Here is a 25,418-nt window from a genome sequence, read left to right as displayed (position 1 = left end):
GTCTCCTTCAACTTTTTATATAAAAGAGCTGTACCATAGAGTGTTTACAGCATACAACTATTTTCAAAGTGCAGTTACAGTGCCATTATTAAATTTCAATGTATTTTAAGTTGAATGAGTTAGCCGCCAATAGAGCGAAACAGAAATCTGTTGCCATCTAATCCTGATAGTGCTGTGTTGACATTTGCACCACAATCTGCACAGCATTCATCGAATAACATAGATATAAAGGAAACAAATGACCCAGTTTCCAATTGTGAATTTTATCGGCAACACGCACAATTACTCAACTTAGATTTGAAAGACACCTGTCAAATGATTGATCATTGTTTTGGAAATAGTAGGCACCATTATGGAATGACAGCTCTTCAAGGAAGACTCGATTTATTTGGCATTTGCAAATATGTCTTTTTTTTTTAAAAAACCATAAGAACAGGAGTTGGCCAATTAGCCCCTTGAGTCTGTTCTGCCATTCAGTGAGATGGCTGATATGCGACTTAACTCCAAATACCTGCCTTTGCCCCACGTTCCTTATTACCGCTGGCTAACAAAAATTTCAGATTTAAAATGAATGATTGATCTAGCATCAATTTCCATTTGCGGAAGAAAGTTCCAAACCTCTGCCACCCTTTGTGTGTAGAAGTGCTTGCTAATTTCTCTCCTGAAAGGTCTGGCGCTCATTTTAAGACTGTACCCAGCCTTGTCCTAAATGGACTGACACTTACATTAGCAGAGTTAAACAATCTACTAAAAAACTGGTTTGTTTTTTTAATGCCATATGTAGGATCTGTTGAATTGGAACCAAAAATAGCTGGGGGTCAGGGGTGGAGGTGAAGATAAAGACGAATATCGACTATATGTCTTGTGTTTTCTTTAGTATTACTACTGTGCATATTTTGTAATTTCAAACAATAGTTCCTTGCAAAGCAGCTCGGTTGTGTTCCTGGATGGGTGATATAGAAGACAGTTCACAGCCAACAATGGAATCTTGACTAATTTACACCCACAGAGTAATTTTGCTCCAAGCTACAGTTTGTTTTAGAAGGAAGTGTTTCTAGTTTTGTTTGCTTTCCTGCCTTTTTAAATTTTAATTCAACAAATATGTCTTGATTACCTTTTAAGCTATCTTATTATCCCAATGCTTCTCAGCATTAATCAGCCCTCCCTCAGATATGTAGCATGAAAGTTATTCACATTAAATGTCTCATAAAATGAATGGGCATCATTTCAGGTATTACTGTAAACGTGCTGGTTTTGGTAGTTGTATGAGTCACAACATTGTGATTTGAATCCTGGTATCTGTAAAAAAAGAAACGCGCTTTTTTACGTTCCTGAATAATGCATTTTTTGTTGAAGTATCCATTTAAAGCTCTTAAGTTCCTTTATGCTCTAGTGATTGTATGAACAAGTTATAGTGACTGAACACTGCTCCAAAATCTGTTCCCTAGCTACTGACTCCATCCCTCTCCCTGCTAACAGTCTGAGATTAAGCCAGTCTGTCACATTTGAACCTGAGATGAGCGACTGACCTCATATTTGCACTATCACTAAGTCCACGTATTTCCACCTCCATAACTTCACCCCTGTCTCAGCCCATCTGCTGGTGAAAGCCTCATTGATGCCTTCCTTGCCTCTAGACGTGACTATTCCAATGCAGTCCTGGCTGGTCTCCCTCATTCTACCCTCTGTAATCTTGAGGTCATCCAAAACTCTGTAGCCCGTGTCTTAACTCACACCAAGTCCCGTTCCTATAACCCCTGTGCTCGCTGACCTACATTGGCTCCCGATTAAGCAACATCTTATTAAAATTCTCATCCTTGTTTTCCAATCCCTCTATGGCTTCCTCTCTCTCTATAATCTCCTCCAGCCCCACAACCATCAAAGATATCTGCGCTCCTCTAATTCTGGCATCTTAAGCATCCCCGATTTTAATTGCTCCATCATTGGCGGCCATGCCTTCAGTTGCCTAGGTTCGAAGCTCTAGAATTCCCTCCCTTTACCCCTCCCTTTACCTCTCCACCTCTCTACCTTGCTTTCCTCCTTTAAGAGACTCCTTAAAACCTACCTCTTTGACTAAGCTTTTGGTCATCGGACCTAATACCTTCTTATGTGGCTCGGTGTCATATTTTGTTTTGTAATTCCCCTGTGAATTGCCTTGGAATGGTTTTTTACGTTAAAGGTGCTTGGTAAATATAAGTTGTTGATGATGAAAATGTAGATTTTCCCATCAAAGCTATTGTAAACCCCACCTTGACCAATTCATTTTAAATAGTTTCCCACTGGTGTTAAAGTATTGGTGATCGCAGAATTCCTTGCCTCCTTTTTTTTTTACCCTCTTGTTCATACTTTGTTCCTCCCATGATGGGTTGAGCAGTGATTGTGATTTTGCCCCCTGTCAGTGGGGTGAGTGTTGGAGAGGAGGAAAATTTGTGCACCCAAACACTAAATAATTTTCCTGATGGCATTGTTTGGTCAGCCAGTGCCAAACTAATAGTTTTAAGAGTTTGATGTAAGAATGATGCTTTCAGTAGGTCCAGTGATGTAATTGCATCTCCCTTTTATTTAAAACTTCCCTTTTTTTTTGCTCTTTGCCCTATTTATACCCATCAGAGGGGGAGAGTGGAGTAAGATTAGTTTTGGAGCTGACAGAGACTTGATGGCGTTGAATGGCCTCCTGTGCTGTGAACTTTTTTTGTAGTCGCAGAAAAAGTTTAGTACTGTTGGAAATGCAGCTTAATGCAGTGTGTGTATATTCAGATCAGTTCTGTTATTGGTGCAACTACAGGAGAGGGGGAGTGAGAGAAATTTGTTGTTTCGCAATACTTTTGGTGTGACTTTCACTCCCTTTCGCATGTGCTCCAAATAATGTATTGCCTTTTTGTTCCCCTTTCCATCCCTTTTGTAGGTGCTTCTGCCTCTGGTTAATGCTCAGTGATTTATGCTTCCCATGAAAGATCACCTGTGGTCTTTTTGTGATACACTCGCATTGCCGTTTGCAACCAGTCGCCAAATGCATCATGCCCTACAACGTTCTGAGATCTCGGCACTCCTCCAGCCCTACAGCCCTCCGAGACCCCAACATTCCTCCAGCCTTATAACCCTCCCAGATCCTGCGCTGCTTCAATTCTGATCATTTGTACCTCCCCAGTTTTCTTCACTCCGCCATTATCGGCTGTGCCTGCGGCTGCCTCGGCCCCAAACTCTAAAATTCCTCCACTAAATCTCTCCGCCTCTCTCTCCTTTTAAGACGCTACTTAAAACTAACTCTTTGACCAAGCTTTTGATCACCTTATGTGGCTCGGTGTCACATTTTGATTAATAATGCTCCTGTGAAGCACGTTCGGGCACTTTACTATGTTTAAGGCGTTATATAAATGCAAGTTGTTGTATGTTGGGATGTGTGTGGATCATGCCATACAAAACATTGCTATTGGCAGCAGCCTGAAGTCTGGCCGCAGTAAGTGAGGAGGTGAACTGCTTCTGGCAGTGAGGAAAGCCACCTGAATGTGGTGTTCTCCTATACCTGGAGGCAGTAATGGCAATCACTGCTGCCATTTTTATCTGGGCGGGTGGCCTGAGCACTGATCACATCCACACAAACCAGCAGTGAGGTTCAGTAAAGAAAGGACGTTCATTTTAAAGCAGCATTCTCAACCTCAGCAGGTTTGCTAATCGCTTTACAGCCAACTAAGTAATTTTGAAATGTAGACACTGTTGTAATTAGGCAGTTGCACACAGCATGCTCCCACTAATAGCAGTGAGATAAATAACCAGACAGTCTGTTTCAGTTAGCTTACTTGAGGGATAACTTTTGACCGGAACACCTGGACAGTTGCACTGCTCTATTTCAAATAGTGCTGTGGAATCTTCTATGTCCACACAAGTAGGCAGACTGGTTCAGTGTCTCATCCAAAAGACGGCACCTCCAACAGTGCAGCACCTCCTCAGTACTGCACAGGAGTGTCAGTCAAGATGAAGTGTTCAGGTCTGTGGAGTGGGGCTTGAAGCCATGACTCGGGCAAGAGGCTGCAACTGAGCACTGGCTGATAGCTTTTTGCATCAAATGGTTTGCACTGACATACCCATGTGGTGAAATCCCGCACCTAGAAGTGAAAGACTATCATCAAGTGTGATCTAAACTTACTTCTACTGAAAATGTGAGGAACAAACAGTTAACTCCAGAGGGCAACAACAATAATGATAAATATTTGCATTTATGTCATTCCTTATTTTTCTTTCTTCTTTCTTTCTTTTGGGCCTCCTTATCTCGAGAGACAATGGATACGCGCCTGGAGGTGGTCAGTGGTTTGTGAAGCAGCGCCTGGAGTGGCTATAAAGGCCAATTCTGGAGTGACAGGCTCTTCCACAGGTGCTGCAGAGAAATTTGTTTGTTGGGGCTGTTGCACAGTTGGCTCTCCCCTTGCGCCTCTGTCTTTTTTCCTGCCAACTACTAAGTCTCTTCGACTCGCCACAATTTAGCCCTGTCTTTATGGCTGCCCGCCAGCTCTGGCGAATGCTGGCAACTGACTCCCACGACTTGTGATCAATGTCACACGATTTCATGTCGCGTTTGCAGACGTCTTTATAACGGAGACATGGACGGCCGGTGGGTCTGATACCAGTGGCGAGCTCGCTGTACAATGTGTCTTTGGGGATCCTGCCATCTTCCATGCGGCTCACATGGCCAAGCCATCTCAAGCGCCGCTGACTCAGTAGTGTGTATAAGCTGGGGATGTTGGCCACTTCAAAGACTTCTGTGTTGGAGATATAGTCCTGCCACCTGATGCCAAGTATTCTCCGAAGGCAGCGAAGATGGAATGAATTGAGACGTCGCTCTTGGCTGGCATACGTTGTCCAGGCCTCGCTGCCGTAGAGCAAGGTACTGAGGACACAGGCCTGATACACTCGGACTTTTGTGTTCCTTATTACGTCTAGATTTATATGGAGTAGCCATATAAATACCGTGGCTACAACAGCAGGTCAGAGGCTAGGAATCCTGAGGCAAGTAACTCACCTCTTGACTCCCCAAAGCCTGTCCCCCATCTACAAGGCACAAGTCAGGAGTGTGATGGAATACTCTCCACTTGCCTGGATGGGTGCAGCTTCAACAACACTCAAGAAGCTCGACACCATCCAGGACAAAGCAACCCGCTTGATTGGCACACCATCTACAAACATTCACTCCCTCCACCACCGACGCACAGTGGCAGCTGTGTGTACCATCTACAAGATGCACTGCAGCAATGCACCTTAGACAGCACTTTCCAAACCTGCGACCTCTACCAACTAGAAGGACAAGGGCAGCAAATGCATGGGAACACCACCACCTGCAAGTTCCCCTCCAAGTCACACACCATCCTGACTTGGAACTATATCGCCGTTCCTTCACTGTCACTGGGTCAAAATCCTGGAACTCCCTTCCTAACAGCACTGTGGGTCTACCTACCCCCACATGGACTGCAGCAGTTCAAGAGGGCAGCTCACCACCACCTTCTCAAGGGCAATTAGGGATAGGCAATAAATGCTGGCATAGCCAGTGACGCCCACATCCCATGAATGAATTAAAAAAAAAATCTCAAAAGCATTTCACACATGAGTTCATGTTTCAGGGCTGCAATGATTGTAGTTCTGTGGACAGAATAGTGCACAGGTATTGGTAGGGCATAAATAGAACCAGCGCCAATAGCTTATGGAAAATAGACCACTTGTCTTTTGGTCTTTCACACATGGTTGTGGGACTCTGGCTTCTTTCGTGTGTGTGTTTGTGTGTTTGTGTGCGCGCTACTGCAGTGCTGTGCATGTTTTCCAGTTGCCCGCTCTCAGTTAACAGTACTCTCTATTGTGTGTGGTACTAACAGCCCTCATAAAGAGCTATTTTGCAACACTTGGTATGAGGAGGTCTTAATATTTTGAAGTGTGATTCATTAAGATATCAAAATGAATATGCAGACTTTGGTACCATAGTGTAATTGATAGTATGAAACTCTGGGACCCTAAAATAACCTAGGGTTTGCATCGGGGGTGGGGACGACATGTGCAGAAGCATTGCTTAGTTGAACTAATATGCAAACTACTGTATGCTTTACTAGGTTCTTCTGATGTAACCAGTGAATCAGAAAACACAGAGTAAGAACCATGCAGATTGAGAGTGCTGATAATATGCTGCTTGCTTTTTGGCGATTGACACGACAAGCAGATCTATCATAGCTTCCCCTCTTTTATTTCTCTCTCCCAGGTGAATAATGAGAGCTTGCTGGGGTACAGTTCCACAGGTACCCCAATGTGTTAGTTGTGACAGTAAATGTCAAAGTGAGCCATTTGCTTACAGGGGATGTCAGATCCAACCTGGATCCACCCTCACTGCACTTTTTTTATTTACTCGTGGGACATGCATTTATTGCCCATCCCCAATTGCCTTTGAGAAGGTGGTGGTGAGCCGCCTTCTTGAACCACTGCAGTCCATGTGAGTATTCCATCACATTCCTGACTTGTGCCTTGTAGATGTTGGGCAGGTTTTGGGATTCTGGAGTTGAGTTAGTCACCACAGGATTCCCAACCTCTGACCTGCTCCTGTAGCCACAGTATTTATATGGCTGGTCCAGTTAAGATTCTGATCAATGGTAACCACCATTGATGGTGGGGGTTTCAGTGATAATGCAGTTGAATGTCAAAGGGAGATGGTTAGATTCTCTCTTGTTGGTGATGGTCATTGCCTGGCACTTGTGTGGCATGAATATTACTTGCCACTTGTTAGCCCAGGCATGCTGCATATGGGCAGGGATTGCTTCAGTATCTGAGGAGTTGCGAATTATGAATCAGTGAAGATCCCCTTATGATGGAGGGAAGGTAATTGATGAAGCAGATGAAGATGGTTGGGCCTAGGACACTACCCTGAGGAACTCCTGCGGTGATGTCCTGGGGCTGAAATGATTGGCCTCCAACAACCACAACCATCTTCCTTTGTGCGAGGTATGACTCTAATCAGTGGAGCATTTCCCCCTGATTCCCATTGACTTCAATTTTGCTCGGGCTCCTGGATGCCACACTTGGTCAAATGCTGCCTCGATGTCAAGGGCAGTCACTCACACCTCACCTCTTGAATTCAGCTCTTTTGTCCATGTTTGGACCAAGGCTGTAATGAGGTCTAGAGCCGAGTAACCCTGGCAGAACCCAAACTGAGCCTCTGGCGGAATTATGGGATGGCATTCCCGGGTGGCAATCGTGACTAATCTTTTTTTCTTCTTCTCCAACCAAGAGTGTTGACCTCCATTTGAATACCCTTAAGGCCATAATGGCTGAAATCACACTGGGGATTGAACCTGGGACCTTCCTGGTCTGTGGGACATCAAGGAAACCCTTCGTAATTGTGTCTACACTTGCCCTGTAACCATGCACCAGGACAGCATTCTGTTACTGACCGCAATTGCTCTGATGGGATTAGTTAGGTGAACAGGGCAAAGAACCTGAAATTGAGTTTTTAGCATCAGTTCAATTTTTGTGGAGTTTGACTGGTCATTATCAGGAGGTGAGATATTGCATTGTGCTAAAATAGCAGAGAAAATTAATTTGCCCCATTTGCATGGTGTTGATTCAAAAACAGCTGTAAATTTGGAGCAGATGGATATTGCTCTTTGCTCATTGATGGGGACCATCCACAGAAAGCTACAGATTGGACAGAATGTTTAACTCTTGGGTTTCTAACAGACAGATTCAGCACCGGCAATGTGTTCCTCATTCCTGTTTTTTGTCGCCTACTTAAAATATGTCTGCACATTGCTAACGGAAAACCTGCTAATAGTTGTTAGCGATGAACAATTTGTAGTATTTAAGGGTTAAAACAAAGCTGTGTGCTAGCTAGCAACCTTTAGGGTCGCATCCTCATCTCCTCCTATTTCTCAGCGTAAGAATTATAAGGTGTTGGGCCATGATTGGGAAACCATGTTGAGCACAATAATTTGGATAAGCTAAATAAATCTCTTGGTTGTAATAACAATAATAACAAAGTAGATGTATACAGTGCTTTTAACATAGTAAAAAAATCCCAAGGCACTTCACAGGAGTGTTATCAAACAAAATTTGACACCAAGTCATATCTCGAAACCAAAAGCATAGTAATGAACAGTTAGCATGGATTTCAAAAGGGAAAGTCTTGCTTGACCAATGTCATTGAATTCTTTGAAGAGGGAGCAGTGAGAGTAAACAAGGGTCCTGTAGTAGATGTAATTTAAGTATTTCTGAAAATAGAGACATATTGTTGAAGCTTTCGAAGGGCCGAGTGGCCTACTCCTGCTCCTAATTCGTATGCTCGTATAGATAGATTCTTGATGAGCAAGGGGGTGGTGGAAATGTGGAATAATCAGTTCAGCCAGGATTGTTCAATGTAATCAGTTCAACCGTTATTGAATGGCGGAGCAGGCTCGAAAGGCCGAGTAGCCTACTCCTGCTCCTAATTCGTATGTTTGTATATTCATATAGATAGATTCTTTTCGCCTTGCACTCATCAGGACAATCCGCAAGAATAACCAATGTAAGGGTATAAGTTGTTGTTTTCCCTTACATTGGTTATTCTTGCGGATTGTCCTGATGAGTGCAAGACGAAAATCTTCGACAATATGTCTCTATTTTCAGCAATACTCAGGTTCTGCACTACTAAACAGCTAGATGTAATTTATCTGGATTTCCAAAAGGCCTTCAGTAAGGTGCCCCATAATAATCAAATGAATAAGGTTAGAGCATGTGGAGTCAGGGGGCTAGTAGTAGAATGAATTTTACCTATCAGGGTGAACAGACTGGGTCTCTTTTATGTTGAAAAGAGAAGGTTGAGGGATGGCCTATTAGAGGTCTTTAAAATTATGGAAGGTTTTGATATAGCAGACACAAAAAGTGTGTTTCCACTTGTGGGGAAGAGCAAAACTAAAGGCCATCGATATGGGATTGTCACCAAGAAATCAAAAAGGGAATTCAGAAGCAACTTCTTCACCCAGAGAATGGTGAGAATGTGGAACTCGCTACCAAGGGAGTGGTTGAAGCGAATAGTATAGATGCATTTATGGGGAGGCTAGATAAGCATATGAGGGAGAAGGGAATAGAAGGCTATGCTGATAGTTAAATGAGGAATGATTGGACTGTTTCTGTGCTGTATATTCAATGTAATTTTAAATTTCAGGCTTTTAGAGATTGTGAGCCAATTTTGTCCAGTGAGGATCCGGATAATGGGCAACATGGGACTTGGTCTGGGGTAAGCTAAAAGTAGCAGAATTTTGGGTGAGCTGAAAAATATGGAGGAGTGCACGCAGGAGACCATTGGAAGAATAGAGTCTGATGGTAATAAAGGTTTGGATAAGGGTTTCAGTGTGCATCGACTAGGGTAGATATGGAGAGGGGCAGCGTTATGGAGATGTACATGGGCAGTTTTTGTGATGGATAGGGCATCTGAGGAGATTAATCAACATGACCAAACAGTAGACAAGCAGGTAATGGCTTTTGCATTCTGGAATGTTCTATAATGTGCACCTGGTGGTTCAGTGGGTAAATTCACATCTTGCATGATACTGGGCTACAAAGAACTTGGAGATTCCTTGGTTAATATTGTTACTAATATTGGCTGACATTGTTGCAGGATGGCTATAATTAACTGCATTGACTCTGAGCTAGGGAGACAGAGAGACTGCCCAAGGTTTCCACTCTATGCATTCAGTTACCCCTTGCTGGAAACTGCACATGTGTAGATTTTGATCAATGACAGGATTAGATGTGGCCATGGTGTCCCCACGGTTGAATAGTCTGCCGATTCTGTAGTTTAGGTGCAGGCACAATACTAATGGTACTGATGCAGCTGCATTTATGCAGTGGTTTCTTTTACATCAAGGGGGTTGTTGTGGGGTGGGGGGGGAGCGGGGGTGGAAATTTTAACCTTAAAGAATGGCAGGCTTGGGTTGAGTGGAGGTTAAAGTGTGAAAAATCTGTTCTCCAACCCAAACCCTCCTCCAACCCACCCATCTCCAGCCCAAACCCTCCTCCAACCCACCCATCTCCAGCCCAAACCCTCCTCCAACCCACCCATCTCCAGCCCAAACCCTCCTCCAACCCACCCATCTCCAGCCCAAACCCTCCTCCAACCCACCCATCTCCAGCTTGGAATTGAATCTTTGATATGAAGGGTCCAATTCTAAAGGGGGTGCAGGAACAGAGGGACCTGGGGGTATATGTGCACAAATCATTGAAGGTGACAGGTTAGGTTGAGAAAGCGGTTGATGAGGCATACGGGATCCTGGCCTTTCTAAATAGAGGAATAGAGCACAAAAGCAAGGAAATTATGGTGAACCTTAATAAAACACTAGTTCGACCGCAACTGGAGTATTGTGTCCAGTTCTGGGCACCACACTTTAGGAAGGATGTGAAGGTGTTAAGAGAGGGTGCAGAATAGATTCATGAGAATAGTTCTGGGGATGAGGGACTTGTGTGGATAGGTTGGAGAAGCTGGGGCTATTCTCCTTAGAGAAGATTGAGAGGAGATTAGATTGAGGTGTTCAAAACCATGGGTGGTCTGGAAAGAGTAGATAGAGACTGTTCCCATCGGCAGATGGGTTGAGAACCAGTGGATGCTGATTTAAGGTGTTTGGCAAAAGAAGCAACAGCGACATGAGGAAAAACAGTTTTATGCAGCGTGTGGTTAGGATCTGGAATGCACTGCCTGAGAGTGTGGTGGAGGCAGATTCAATCGTGGCTTTCAAAAAGGAATTGGATGGTTATGTGAATAGAAAAAGTTCACAGGGCTACGGGGAAAAGGCACAGGAATGTGACTAGCTATGTTACTGTTGCAGAGAGCCAACGCAGATGCGACGGGCTGAATGGCCTCCTTCTGTGCTGTAAACATTCTATGATTCTGTGGGCCACTGGAACAGGCAGCTTTACATCTCCAGGAAGATGCCATCTCTGACTGTAGCACTCCGACCAGTAGTGCGTTTAGTGTTGGCCTAGCTTAGGTATAGATTCAAACCTATGAAGGTGTCACTAGATTGAGTTACCAGCCGCCCTGGAACGATGACCTTCCACCATCTCGCCTCCCCACCCAGTCCCACCTCAAGAACGGGGAGAACATTTATTGCAAAGCACAGCCATTTTGGAGGCAAGGATCCGTGTTGCGATGATCATTTACATGACAAGTATGATCGACTGGAATTCAGAGCTTGGAACTTTTTTGTTTAGTTCTGACATACACCAAAACATTAAGATTAATTTTGTGATAAACGCTTTTGAATATTGAAATGTAACAGCTGTATTGAGATGCCATATATTTAACACACATACGAACATACGAATTAGGAGCAGGAGTAGGCCATTCGGTCCCTCGAGCCTGTTCCGCCATTTGATAAGATCGTGGCTTATCTGATTGTGGCCTCAACTCTACTTTCCTGTCTACTTGCGATAACCTTTCACTCCCTTGTCAATCAGGAATCTATCTTAACTCGGCCTTAAAAATATTCAATGCTCCAGCCTCCACTGCTCTTTGGGGAAGAGAATTCCACAGACTAACAACCCTCTGAAAGAAAAAAATTTCTCCTCATCTCTGTCTTAAATGGGAGAACCCTTATTTTTAAACTGTGTCTCCTGGTTCTAGTCTCTCCAGAAGGGGAAACATCCTTTCAGCATCCACCCTGTCAAGTCCCCTCAGGATCTCTTATTTCAATAAGATCACTTTTCATTCTTCTAAATTCCAATGAACACAGACCCAACCTGTCCAACCTTTCCTCATAAGATAACTCCTTCATCCCAGGAATCAGTCGAGTGAACCTTTTCTGAAGTGCTTCTAATGCAATTATATCATTAAGTAAGGAGACCAAAACTACATAGTACTCCAGATGTGGTCTCACCAATGCCCTGGAAAACTGTAGCAAAACTTCCCTACTTTTATATTCCATTCCCCTTGCAATAAAACATTCCATTTGCCTCTTTGAGACTCCATTTAGGAAAACCAAGCCATATGTCTGAAATCGGGTGAGGAAGTGAGCCAGTGGGTAACAATGATTCGCTATTTGACTTTTGAACTGGCCCAGAGGATTCCAGTTCGTTAATTTTGTGCACGCAGTTGCAGCAGCAACTCCAAGCAGTGAACAGTGAATGGCTTGCCTCGCTTCTCAATGTTGCTTGTTGCACAGAAGTAAGTAAGTAAATTAATGAGGTGGGGTTGGAAATCTGGGTCTTTAGCAATTATGGATTTTTTGCTGCTGCTTTGAGAGGATTGGATCCTTGAGAACAGCCCAGCAGGTTAATGTATCTATCTGATTATGTTTTGAATTGACAAATTGACAAGACTGTAGTTTGGTAAGAGATACAGCAACGGTAGATTATTCTGATTAATTTATGAGGATCCTGCAGTGTTCAGCTATGCACAGTGTTCACTGTGGAATCCAACAACAGTTCTAATTATGGTCCTGAGTTTGAATGGCAGGTTTAAAGGACTTTCCACGTCCAGATTGGCTCTGATGGCAGGTGACATGTTCCCCCCCCACCCCCATTTCCCCCCCCCCATTCCCCCCTCCCCATTCCCCCCTTCACTTCCCCTGCTGCCTGAAAACATTGGCAGAATTTGTGGCACTCGTACTGTTCACCGGCAGTGACCTCGCTCAAACTGTACAAGCAGGGTGCTTGTTCAAGATGAGATGGGCACTGCTCAAAGCATGGAAGCTACTTTGGAATAAAATGTATTAAACTGTTTCAAGTCGACTATAGCATGATGTTATTGCATGCATCAATAATATGGAGTTGCTGCTGGAAGGAATCTGCTCTCTGTATAGGGGCAAAGATAAATCAGATAGCAATTTTACTGTGACCAGTTTCCTCCCTAAATGATAGTAAGACTGCCAGGCTTGTGAAGATTGCAACATCAACAATCCCAAGTTGCCATATTTCATACAGCGTCCCTGGGATTTTCAGTAAGATCAGACCAAACAAATTTCCATAGTTTCTCGGAGTTTAGAAACTGCAAGAAGATTCGTACAGCTGGATTTTTGCAGAAAGAATTGGAATCTCCATCCTATTTATGCCAAGTTGGCATCTTTGAAGCACGCTACTGTTTGTAAACTGGATGCAGCGGAACTGGGATAGACATTGGGCATGAAAGTGTAGGGCAACTCGAGGGTAAGTAGGGACTGTCCATTTGCAGATAGAGTCAGGTGCATTGCAGGAAAGTTACAGTATTGTGCAATGTAGCAAATTGACCCAGTAAACACACCGACTCCTTAAACAGAATGTAATACAATAAGGTTACTAGTTAAAATAGGTCCACACTCTGACATTGTTCAATTATGATTAATTTTTTAAAAAAGTCTCGCCATTTTAGTTGCAATGGCCCTTGAAAAGAGTGGTCGGGGTTTTAAATAAAATTCCTCATGGCTAGTTGGAGGTCTCCTATTTACAACCAAAGGGCGTATTATCAGCAAATTGTGATAGGGAAAGTGTGACTGTAGGTGTGGGACAGGGATAACGCTCTATGTTTAGGACTTTTAATGCAGAGCAATCCTGATGCAAGAATTGCCAACATGGAGCAATTTGAAAAATTAAACACCTGTTTCCTGTGTAGCGTGTGCCTCTGAAATATGAATGTGTTGTGTGTGTATTAGTTATTCAGTTTCTTCACTCACACACTTACACTTTCCAGCATGCTCAGGGAAAATGGAGGCAAGAGACAACTGTTCAGACTAGCCTTCGGTCAACAGCTGCGGAGCTAACTTGACAGCAAGGTATTAAGCTGAGATGGATTGGAGTTCAGGGAAACTGCCACAAGGAGAAAACATTAGACTTTTATTTTGGTTTTATTGAGCATTCTAGTTGATTGGGAAGTGCAATGGAGCAGCAAAGACTCCTGGCAGTCCTCATGGCATCTCTTTTTTTTAAAAAAAAAAGCAGTAACTTGCAGAAGGAGGATCTGGTCGGCCTGATGGGGGGAGAGAATGTCTCTCTCAGACCTCTTGTGCTGACTAAACATTTTAGTCAGCTGGCAGTCTGACTGATTGCTGCTTTAGGATCTGTTATAGCTGCTCGAAGAGGGGGAGGGGTAGTGTTCCAGGCCTATTATCAAGTGGGAGAGGCTGAAGTCTGTCTACCTGACTCTGTTTTTCTTTGCAACAGTGGATGGGCGGCCGTTAATGTCACTGCCGCTTACAGCTACATCCCTGTTCCCTTCCTGCCTTTTGAAACCCCAGCATTGAAACTGTAACTGACGCTGGGGGAAATGGGTAGGGTCACTCGTTTTCGGTTAGTTTTGTGATCCCCTGTTGTCTAGTGCTTTCTTCTGCAAACACTAAGCGTCACACGTGCTCATTTAGCACCCGAGAGTTGTCGGCCTAGAAATTTACAGGCCCAGAATGTTCCAATATGGCGGACGCCGTGTGCGGGCCCATACCGTGTCGGAAGTCCACTGCCCGTCGCGTTGAGCTGAGCCGCTCCGCAGGCAGCCAGGGCACATGCTGGAAGTGTTCAAAAGGCTGGGTAAAATAATTAGATGCTTGTTGTTGGCCCCTTTTGCCAAATTGGGCTGCCCCAGCATCTGACTCGCCCAGAAACTCGTGGCGCTAACCGGCAGCAGCTACTTCTAGGGGGTCGTCCACCACGTACAAATTAGCTGCTGCTTTGTCCTTTCAGGCCAGTGGTTCTCAAACTTCTTTGTCCGCGGAGCACTTCGGGCAAAAGACGCCGTGGACGACCTTCTGGACCTATTCTATAGAGGGGAGGAGAACACTGTGCAAGGGAACATACCCACAGAAAGCACTTCCCCGACCTTAGCATCACTGGGAGGCAATGTGTTGATGCCAGTCAGGCCCTTGGTGCCTGTCTTGTGTGCTCTGTTACGTATCCTAGTTCTCCTACAAAGTGTTCCTCCTCAGGTAGCTGTAACTTGGGAGGTAGAAGGCTGCTGAACATCCATTGAGGACCATGGTTGCATCAAGTTACATTGAGTTCACAGCGCAGTAACAGACCACTCAGCCCATCTAGTCTGTGCTGGTGTTGATGCTGCACATGAGCCTCCTTCCATCCCTCTTCATCTCACCCTATCTCCCTCATGTGCTTATTTGGATTCCCTTTAAGTCCATCAGTGCTATTTGCCTCAACTCCATATGGTAGCAAGTTCCACATTCTAGCCACTCTCCAGACAATGAAGTTTCTCCATTGCGGTTTATTAGTGACTACCTGATATTTTTGACCTCTAGTTTTGGATCTTTTTAAGAGGTGCTGGCTGCCTTTAAGTGGTGTCAGTCAAGCATGATTTCCCGCCTCCCCAAATAGATGTGCAGCCAATGAATCGCACAGATGGGGCTGGCCGCATTTTGATAAGCTGAGAGCACCCATTTCACGTGGTCGCTGCACCCAAGCTGCGTGCGCCCACCCCCTCGGGCGTCTGCTTTCTGCCCGATTGCATTTGTGGGACTAATTGCACTACTGAAGACACAAAGTAATCTCTGTGATCTTGAAGAGATGAGTTTGGTTGATAGTTTTGCAGTGTTTGCTGTGCTTGATGAAGCATGTGTCTCTAACCATTGGAACTGTGAGTTACAGTATGAGAAAGAGGAAGACAATGCAGTTTGCGTTTTGATTTGTTTTAAATGAGTGTATAGTCTCTGCTTCGCTCCTGTTTATGCCACAAATGTGCACCTGCAGGTGCTGTGAGTCGACAGCAGGGTCAAAGTAAAGTTCCAGGTGTAAACAGTTGGCTATTTATTAACAATAACTTGCATTGATATAGTGCCTTTAACGTCCCAAGGCGCCTCACAGGAGCGTTATCAGAATATTAGACAGAGTGAGGAGTATTAGGACAGGTGGCTGAAAGTTTAGTCAAAGGGGAAGGTTTTAAAGAGTGTCTTAAAGGAGGAAAGAGAAGTCGTGAGGTTTAGGGAGGGAATTCCAGAACCTAGAGCTTAGGAACACAAGAAATAGGAGCAGGAGTAGACCATATGGCCCATCGAGCCTGCTCCACCATTCAAAACGATCATGACTGATCTTAGGATTCAACTCTACTTTCCTGCCATATCCTTTGATTCCCTTAGAGACCAGAAATCTATCTATCCCAGCCTTAAATGTTTTCAATGATGGAGCATCCACAACCCTCTGTGGTAGAGAATTCCAAAGATTCACAGCCCTTTTGAGTGAAGTAATTTCTCATCTCAATCCTAAATGATCAGTCCCTTTATACTGAGAATGTGCCCCCATGTTTTAGATTCCCTGACCAGCGGAAATAATCTCAGTGTTTACCCTATTCAGCCCCTTTAGAATCTTATGTTTCAGTGAGATCACCTCTCAATTCTTCTGAACTCCAGAGAATACAGGCCCAATTTACCCAGCCTCTCATCATAGGACAAGCAAAGGCAGCTAAAGGCGAATGGTGGAACAATCTGAATCGCTGGTGCTCAAGAGGCTGGAATTGGAGGAGCATATGATGTAACAGTTAAACTTCTGGTTATTAAATTTAGGGGAATAATTGACGCTGCATTTCTCCATGCAGTTTTCAGGTTGAGAATAAAGGTTCAAAAGGGACTGATAAAATGACTGTGCCCGCACTCTGTGCAACATGCACGCGCTGTGTCTTTAAAGCTGGAGCACAGAATTTTGGGCGTTAAGAAACATATGGCATCATAAGTTACCGTAGTGTTTTGACATCGCGAGGGGCAGCACGAGAGAGGGATTTATTGTTCCATTTGCACCCCCCCCCTACCCAACTGGGCTCCTTACAACATGTGGAGGAGGTTAGGCATCTCACTGAGGGGGCTGGGGGGGGGGCTGGGGAGGGAAAGTGACTGAGAGAAATGTATGTGCAAGCCACTCTGCACAACTGAGTGGGGGAGGGGGACTGCAATCGTTGCGAGGGGGGTGGGGGGGGGGGAGGGGGAATGCGGGCAAAGGCTTCCTTGGGGTTGGGCAACACTCTTGCTGCTCTTGGCCCACAAGGAGTGCTGTATATTTTTTTTTTTAAATCGCCTTCTGGAGCCAGCAGCTCCATCTTGCTGGGAATCCCGTTTGGCAGCAGTTAAATATAAATCAGCCTCCCAATTGCACCGTGGGAACCTGATTTAAATGTATAAATAAAGACTTGCATTTATATACTGCCTTTCACAACCACTGAACTTCCCAAAGTGCTTTACAGTAGTAAACGCAGCAGCCTATTTGTACAGAGCAACATGGCTTCACTGCTTTTATTAAGATCTCATTTGTTGCGTTAAAGCTGATATATAAATTGTATGTTGTTATACATCGCTGAACGCTTCCATTTTGGGCTATAGTTGGTCATATAGCGCTAGAGTCTAGGACACGAGACTGAGGAGTAAAATACCACAAGGGATGGAGAATTTGCGAAGACAGATGGGTGACTTTGAGCCCACCTCCGCAGGCCAACAAGATGTGATGGGAGTGGTGGAGAACCATATGTTCCAATGCAGTTTGTTTTTATTTGCCTTGTTGGCCAATATCTGTCGTGCTGATGCTCAGACCACTTGCCCTGAGTGCCTGCTTTATAACTGTAATGTGAGCTGTGAGGGAAGGTTCAGCTTTTGGACCCCTCTTCTCAGGAAGAATCAGCAGAACCTGCTCCTCCTTCTGGCCCACCAGCTGTAAAATGAGAGAGTTGACACTGTGTGAAAACCTCTTTAAATTTAAAGTCACACCATTCCACTTTTCGTTTTGTTTTTTTTTAAAAAAGAAACACGTATAGACGTGTAATTTCGTGAAAAGGATAAACCCGAATGCCCCTTTAAGTCGGGATTTATTTGAAGATGGCTTATTTTCAAAAATATTATGCAATCCATTTGGAGCTACTTCCTATCACATCCCGTGATGCTGGATTATGTTGAAGTATGCTGAAAGAGGAGTGTGTAAAGTGAAGGAAGAGGAAAAAGTAATTGTGATCTGCAATCGTCCGCGAGAATACGACGAGTGTGATTATTGTCGAGTGACAGTCCTGGCAGTCCAGTTGTATGTGTAGGCTGCAGACTCATGTCTGCCTCATGAATCCCGTTGGTCGCCAGTAACAGATGGATGGTCATTGGATTTATCCTGACTGAGCCTAAACTTGCTTTGCCTTGCTGAGATTAGTAGAGGACAGCTTAGAATAGGCTACAGGACACACCTCAAGAAACGCTGTGAATCTCTTGTGAGATCCAGTGCTTTTTCCCAAAGGGAGCTGTCTCAATGACCCATTGCAGTCAAGCCAGCCAAATATTCAGGACTCAATTCCGACCCCTCACCACCACGCACCCCACTCCCCCACCCCCACCTACATAATTGTTGTTGAAATTCATGAAGGGTTTTGTTAGAGTAAATAAGGAAAAACTGTTGGCAGTGGCAGAAGGGTCAGTAAGGAGAGGACACAGATATAGTGATAGGTAAAAGAACCAGAGGTGGCACAGGGGGAAAAAAAAAATGATGCAGTGACTTGTTAGGATCTGGAATGCGTTGCCTGAAAGAGCGGTGGAGGCAGATTCAGTAGTAACTTTCAAAAGGGAATTGGATAAATGCTAGAAAGGGGAAAGTTTACAGGGTTACGGGAAACAGCAGGGAGAGTGGGACTGAATTGGATAGCTCGTGCAGGTACGATGGGTTGAAAGGCCTCCTTCACCATTCTGTGATCACAAATTAGTCAAAAAAGCACACGTAAACTCTTTCAGGGAAGTGGAAGTGTAACTAGTTTAGTAGACATTTATTTATTCATTAAGCACTGTGTGTAGATGCCTTCATGTACATTGGTCATATAATGTGTGCTAAGAGCTGTACTTACTGGAAAGCTGTTAAACTCAGTCTGTTAATGGTTTTACTCTGTTAAAACAGACGCTTTTAATTTGACAAACCAAATGAAATCTTAACGGCTTGTGACTTAACACCGCAGGTGACACACAAGGACTGTGGATCCTATGCGGAGTGGTCCTGTGATGAACAGTTCACACTGCTATCTTTTTTGTTAACTTCTAGAATGACTTGGCTTGCCCAGCCTACCTTGTACTGGTTGAAAAGGTGCCATTGTTTGTCGTGCAAACACTGGGTGCCGTTTGTTGCTGCTCCTTGGCAATAAGCTGGAGCCAAACACCTGGGAACACCACACTGTAGTGAGTGGAGGGAATGGGGGAGGGGAAGGGAGCAGTATTGTGCAAACAGAAGTAGCAGTGAGCCACAGAGGCGTTTATTGTTGCCCCTGAAAGGTGTGTTTGGAGCCCAGTGGCAGAGGCCCCTTTCGTGGTGTGCTTGCTGTGAAAAGTAACTAACGAAACTGCCACATTCGCAACAGAGAGAGAGAAAAATTACTTAGAAACCAAGACCTTTCTGGGTGTTGATGTGTGGTTGCAATAGTCAGTTCTTCCTGAGTGTACAATGCTACTGCATAGATGCTGCTTTGCCATGATTACTGCTTTCAAAACATCACAATGTTGTGCGCAATCATGACCAGCACTCATTGCTTTAAAAATACATATTTTAAGCCTTTGGAATTTACCATTACAACAGATAATTGCCCACCAAAAAGTAAATTCCAAAATTATTTAAGAGGCATCTGGACAGGTACTTGAATGAGCAAGGCGTAGAGGGATATGGAATTAATGCAGGCAGGTGGGATTAGTATAGATAGGCATTATGGTCGGCATGGACACGGTGGGCCGAAGGGCCTGTTTCTATGCTGTACGACTCTATGACTCTTATGTTGGCATCAAATGCACACAACTGCTTTCCCTATTGGGCATAGGGAGTACTGTACTGACCCACGTCAGACCCCTTTCCCTATTGGACATAGGGAGTACTGTACTGACTCACGTCAGACCCCTTTCCCTATTGGACATAGGGAGTACTGTACTGACCCACGTCTGACCCCTTTCCCTATTGGACATAGGGAGTTCTGTACTGACCCACGTCAGACCCTTTCCCTATTGGGTGTAGGGAGTACTGTACTGACCCACGTCAGACCCCTTTCCCTATTGGACATAGGGAGTTCTGTACTGACCCACGTCAGACCCCTTTCCCTATTGGACATAGGGAGTTCTGTACTGACCCACGTCAGACCCTTTCCCTATTGGGTGTAGGGAGTACTGTACTGACCCATGTCAGACCCTTTCCCTATTGGGTGTAGGGAGTACTGTACTGACACACGTCAGACCCTTTCCCTATTGGGTGTAGGGAGTACTGTACTGACCCACGTCTGACCCCTTTCCCTATTGGACATAGGGAGTACTGTACTGACCCACGTCTGACCCCTTTCCCTATTGGACATAGGGAGTTCTGTACTGACCCACGTCAGACCCTTTCCCTATTGGGTGTAGGGAGTACTGTACTGACCCACGTCAGACCCCTTTCCCTATTGGACATAGGGAGTTCTGTACTGACCCACGTCAGACCCCTTTCCCTATTGGACATAGGGAGTTCTGTACTGACCCACGTCAGACCCTTTCCCTATTGGGTGTAGGGAGTACTGTACTGACCCATGTCAGACCCCTTTCTCTATTGGGCGTAGGGAGTACTGTACTGACCCACGTCTGACCCCTTTCCCTATTGGGTGTAGGGAGTACTGTACTGACCCACGTCTGACCCCTTTCCCTATTGGGTGTAGGGAGTACTGTACTGACCCACGTCAGACCCTTTCCCTATTGGGTGTAGGGAGTACTGTACTGACCCACGTCAGACCCCTTTCCCTATTGGGCGTAGGGAGTACTGTACTGACCCACGTCTGACCCCTTTCCCTATTGGGTGTAGGGAGTACTGTACTGACCCACGTCAGACCCTTTCCCTATTGGGTGTAGGGAGTACTGTACTGACCCACGTCAGACCCTTTCCCTATTGGGCGTAGGGAGTACTGTACTGACCCACGTCTGACCCCTTTCCCTATTGGGTGTAGGGTGTACTGTACTGACCCACGTCAGACCCTTTCCCTATTGGGTGTAGGGAGTACTGTACTGACCCACGTCAGACCCCTTTCCCTATTGGACATAGGGAGTACTGTACTGACTCACGTCAGACCCTTTCCCTATTGGGCATAGGGAGTACTGGACTGACCCACGTCAGACCCCTTTCCCTATTGGACATAGGGAGTTCTGTACTGACCCACGTCAGACCCCTTTCCCTATTGGACATAGGGAGTACTGGACTGACCCACGTCAGACCCCTTTCCCTATTGGGTGGAGGGAGTACTGTACTGACCCACGTCTGACCCCTTTCCCTATTGGGTGTGGGTACTGTACTGACCCACGTCAGACCCCTTTCCCTATTGGACATAGGGAGTTCTGTACTGACCCACGTCAGACCCTTTCCCTATTGGGTGTAGGGAGTACTGTACTGACCCATGTCAGACCCCTTTCCCTATTGGGCGTAGGGAGTACTGTACTGACCCACGTCTGACCCCTTTCCCTATTGGGTGTAGGGAGTACTGTACTGACCCACGTCAGACCCTTTCCCTATTGGGTGTAGGGAGTACTGTACTGACCCACGTCAGACCCTTTCCCTATTGGGCGTAGGGAGTACTGTACTGACCCACGTCTGACCCCTTTCCCTATTGGGTGTAGGGAGTACTGTACTGACCCACGTCAGACCCTTTCCCTATTGGGTGTAGGGAGTACTGTACTGACTCACGTCAGACCCTTTCCCTATTGGGTGTAGGGAGTACTGTACTGACCCACGTCAGACCCTTTCCCTATTGGGCGTAGGGAGTACTGTACTGACCCACGTCTGACCCCTTTGCCTATTGGGTGTAGGGAGTACTGTACTGACCCACGTCAGACCCTTTCCCTATTGGGCGTAGGGAGTACTGTACTGACCCACGTCTGACCCCTTTCCCTATTGGGCGTAGGGAGTACTGTACTGACCCACGTCAGACCCCTTTCCCTATTGGACATAGGGAGTACTGTACTGACTCACGTCAGACCCTTTCCCTATTGGGCATAGGGAGTACTGTACTGACCCACGTCAGACCCCTTTCCTATTGGACATAGGGAGTACTGTACTGACCCACGTCAGACCCCTTTCCTTATTGGGCATAGGGAGTACTGTACTGACCCACGTCAGACCCCTTTCCCTATTGGGCATAGGGAGTACTGTACTGACTCACGTCAGACCCCTTTCTCTATTGGGCGTAGGGAGTACTGTACTGACCCACGTCTGACCCCTTTCCCTATTGGGTGTAGGGAGTACTGTACTGACCCACGTCTGACCCCTTTCCCTATTGGGTGTAGGGAGTACTGTACTGACCCACGTCAGACCCTTTCCCTATTGGGTGTAGGGAGTACTGTACTGACCCACGTCAGACCCCTTTCCCTATTGGACATAGGGAGTTCTGTACTGACCCACGTCAGACCCCTTTCCCTATTGGGCATAGGGAGTACTGTACTGACCACGTCAGACCCCTTTCCTTATTGGGCATAGGGAGTACTGTACTGACCCACGTCAGACCCTTTCCCTATTGGGCGTAGGGAGTACTGTACTGACTCACGTCAGACCCCTTTCCCTATTGGGCGTAGGGAGTACTGTACTGACCACGTCAGACCCCTTTCCTTATTGGGCATAGGGAGTACTGTACTGACTCACGTCAGACCCCTTTCCCTATTGGGCGTAGGGAGTACTGTACTGACCACGTCAGACCCCTTTCCTTATTGGGCATAGGGAGTACTGTACTGACTCACGTCAGACCCCTTTCCCTATTGGGCGTAGGGAGTACTGTACTGACCCACGTCAGACCCCTTTCCCTATTGGGCATAGGGAGTACTGTACTGACTCACGTCAGACCCCTTTCTCTATTGGGCGTAGGGAGTACTGTACTGACCCACGTCAGACCCTTTCCCTATTGGACGTAGGGAGTACTGTACTGACCCACGTCAGACCCTTTCCCTATTGGGCGTAGGGAGTACTGTACTGACCCACGTCAGACCCTTTCCCTATTGGACGTAGGGAGTACTGTACTGACCCACGTCAGACCCCTTTCCCTATTGGGCATAGGGAGTACTGTACTGACTCACGTCAGACCCCTTTCTCTATTGGGCGTAGGGAGTACTGTACTGACCCACGTCAGACCCTTTCCCTATTGGACGTAGGGAGTACCTCATGCAGCCTCCACATAGAATGCACATTAGTTTCCTGTATCACATGCGGAAGGCTGAATTATAAGCATGAGGCGTTGCTGAGAATGTAGCAGACGATGCACATCAACTCGTGTTGAGAATAACATTTTGTGAAGACAGCAGTGAACATTTATATGTTCCCTCCAAAGCTGTTTTGCCTGTTACACTTGAACGTTTTCTGGGCATGAAATGTTTGACACAGATCTTGGCTGGCAGCTCGTTTCACCCAATTTTTTTTATTGTTTCAACCTAAATTCAGGAAAGCTTGAAACTTGAACATGAGGCAGCTTAAACCGGGGTGGGTTGGGGGGGGGAGTTGAGGGAAGGCAGGTGGCTGAAAGGTAAACTATATTGCTTCAGCAGCCTTATCACTTGCACATGTTAAAGGGGGAAGGAAGGAAGGTGTTGGGTGCGAGGTGGGGGGGAACATTCAGAAATAAATTATTTCTTACTCGCTCATTAACTTAGATAAGTGGGAAGGTGGTAAAATCTCTTGCTTGGCGAGAGGTTTTTGAGGCCTATGCCTCACAGGCTTGGGTCTGCTGTCCTGGCCCCTCTCAGGAGAGAGTGACTCCACCAACGGTGCTGATGAGGCTATGAGTGAAGGTCCCGTGATCCAGTCCTGGATGTGAATTGGGAAGTGTCTGATTGTGACATGTTCAGTACTTGCTGAGTGGGCACTTTGGCAATTCTGGGCTTGAACTGAGCTTCACTAGTCCCAGTCACCTCCAGGTCTCTCTAGGTGCACACTCCTGTTTGTTTGTTTATTTATTTATGTTTTAAAGTCTGCCTTTTCACCGACCTGGAAGAAAGGCAAGGGATCACTTTTTACATTGAAAACCCTGGGTGTGTAGAATCTGCTTCAAGCCAAATCTTACCGGGCAGCTGATCTTACTTTGGGTTTCCGACGGTTGCTGTGAAGACTGGATGACATTCGTCAGTCTGGCCTGTTTACTGTGGAATGGCTGGTGACAGCTGGGGGCCATCACCCCACAGGAGGCCTCTTAACCAACCCTATGTAAAACAAAATAATCCGAATGCCGGAAAGCAGAAATAAAAACAGAAAGTGCTGGAAATACTCAGCAGGTCAGACAGCATCTGTGGAGAGAGATACAGAGTCAATGTTTCAGGTCAATGACCTTTCATCAGAACAGATCTGATTCTAATGCCAGTTCTCTGATTCCAGTCAGCGCTCATTGTTGCTGTTTGGAATATTCTCAATGCAATGCAACAAAAAAACTAAGCACCGATCGTAAAACACTCTCGTTAAAACAGAAATCTGTTAATATTTATTTAGAGATACAGCAATGAAACAGGCCCTTCGGCCCACCGAGTCTGTGCCGACCATCAACCGCCCATTTATACTAATCCCATATTCCCTACCACATCCCCACCATCCCTCAATTCCCCTACCACCTACCTATACTAGGGGCAATTTATAATGGTCAATTTACCTATCAACCTGCAAGTCTTTGGCTGTGGGAGGGAACCGGAGCACCCGGAGGAAACCCACGCAGTCAGTACCCAGAATTGAACCCGGGTGGCTGGAGCTGTGAGGCTGCGGTGCTAATCACTGCGCCTAAATTACAAGCCATCACTTCCATATAACTAAAATCAAAGTTGTTTGCTAAAGAATTAAAAAAAAAAGGATCCATCTAAACTTTGAGACCACACCTTGGGTGGATTTGTATGCTCTTCCCCCGTGGCGGGTTTGTAGGTGGGGAGAGCGTAAAATCGGGTGGGATGGTGGCCGGGGGTGGGGAGCAGTGGTGTTGCCGGGGGTGGGGAGCGGTGGTGTTGCCGGGGGTGGGGAGCGGTGGTGTTGCCGGGGGTGGGGAGCGGTGGTGTTGCCACCATCATCCTGCATCCATCGCAATTTCATCCGGGGTGGGAAGGCCGCCCACTGCCAATTGAAGCCCTTAACTGGGTAATTAACGACCAATTAAGGGCCTGTTCCTGCCACAGCTGCAATTACCCATGCGGTGGGCGGCCTGTTGCCGCATGGGAAGCACGGTAGGAAAATCCCCCCCGTGTGGACTGCTTCCCGGCTCCAGGGACAGGAGTTTGGGGGGGGGGAGGGCTCTCATTAAAAGGCACTTAATACCTGAATGAGGGAGCTGGCATCGGGAAGAGGGATGTGGGGGGGGGGGGTGCCTGCTGAGGGCCACCCCCTGCCCTTGCTGCTGGCCCCTTCCCCCTCACCTGTGACCCCCCCCCACCCTGTGGGACCCCTCCTGCCCTGACCTACCTGAGGCCTGGCTCCAGTTACGCTCCTTGGCCTCCGGTAAGTGCAGCTGCCGGCTTCTGATTGGCTGGCAGCTCTCCAAGGGCGGGACGTCTGGCGAT

General features: G+C 46.1%; 1 protein-coding gene across 7 annotated transcripts in view; it reads left to right on the top strand.

Moving 5' to 3' along the window:
- Window positions 1-25,418, top strand: part of rreb1a (ras responsive element binding protein 1a) — a 262,748-nt gene that overhangs the window by 48,950 nt on the left and 188,380 nt on the right. For 3 of the 7 annotated variants that reach the window (XM_068054445.1, XM_068054453.1, XM_068054444.1), the window contains exon 1: window positions 15,353-15,544. The exons of 2 other annotated variants lie outside the window; for them this stretch is intronic. In XM_068054445.1, coding sequence (XP_067910546.1) covers window positions 15,475-15,544 — 70 coding nt within the window. In that variant the 5' untranslated portion in view covers window positions 15,353-15,474. Of the gene's footprint in view, window positions 1-12,092; window positions 12,165-15,352; window positions 15,545-25,418 lie in introns of those variants that run through there. 2 more of the 7 variants (XM_068054448.1, XM_068054452.1) reach the window with 2 other exon arrangements.

This window comes from Heterodontus francisci, chromosome 2 (assembly GCF_036365525.1).
Source record: "Heterodontus francisci isolate sHetFra1 chromosome 2, sHetFra1.hap1, whole genome shotgun sequence".
Lineage (NCBI taxonomy): Eukaryota > Metazoa > Chordata > Chondrichthyes > Heterodontiformes > Heterodontidae > Heterodontus > Heterodontus francisci.
The sequence above is the reverse complement of the archived record's forward strand: the minus strand, read 5'-3'. Positions and strand labels throughout refer to the sequence as shown.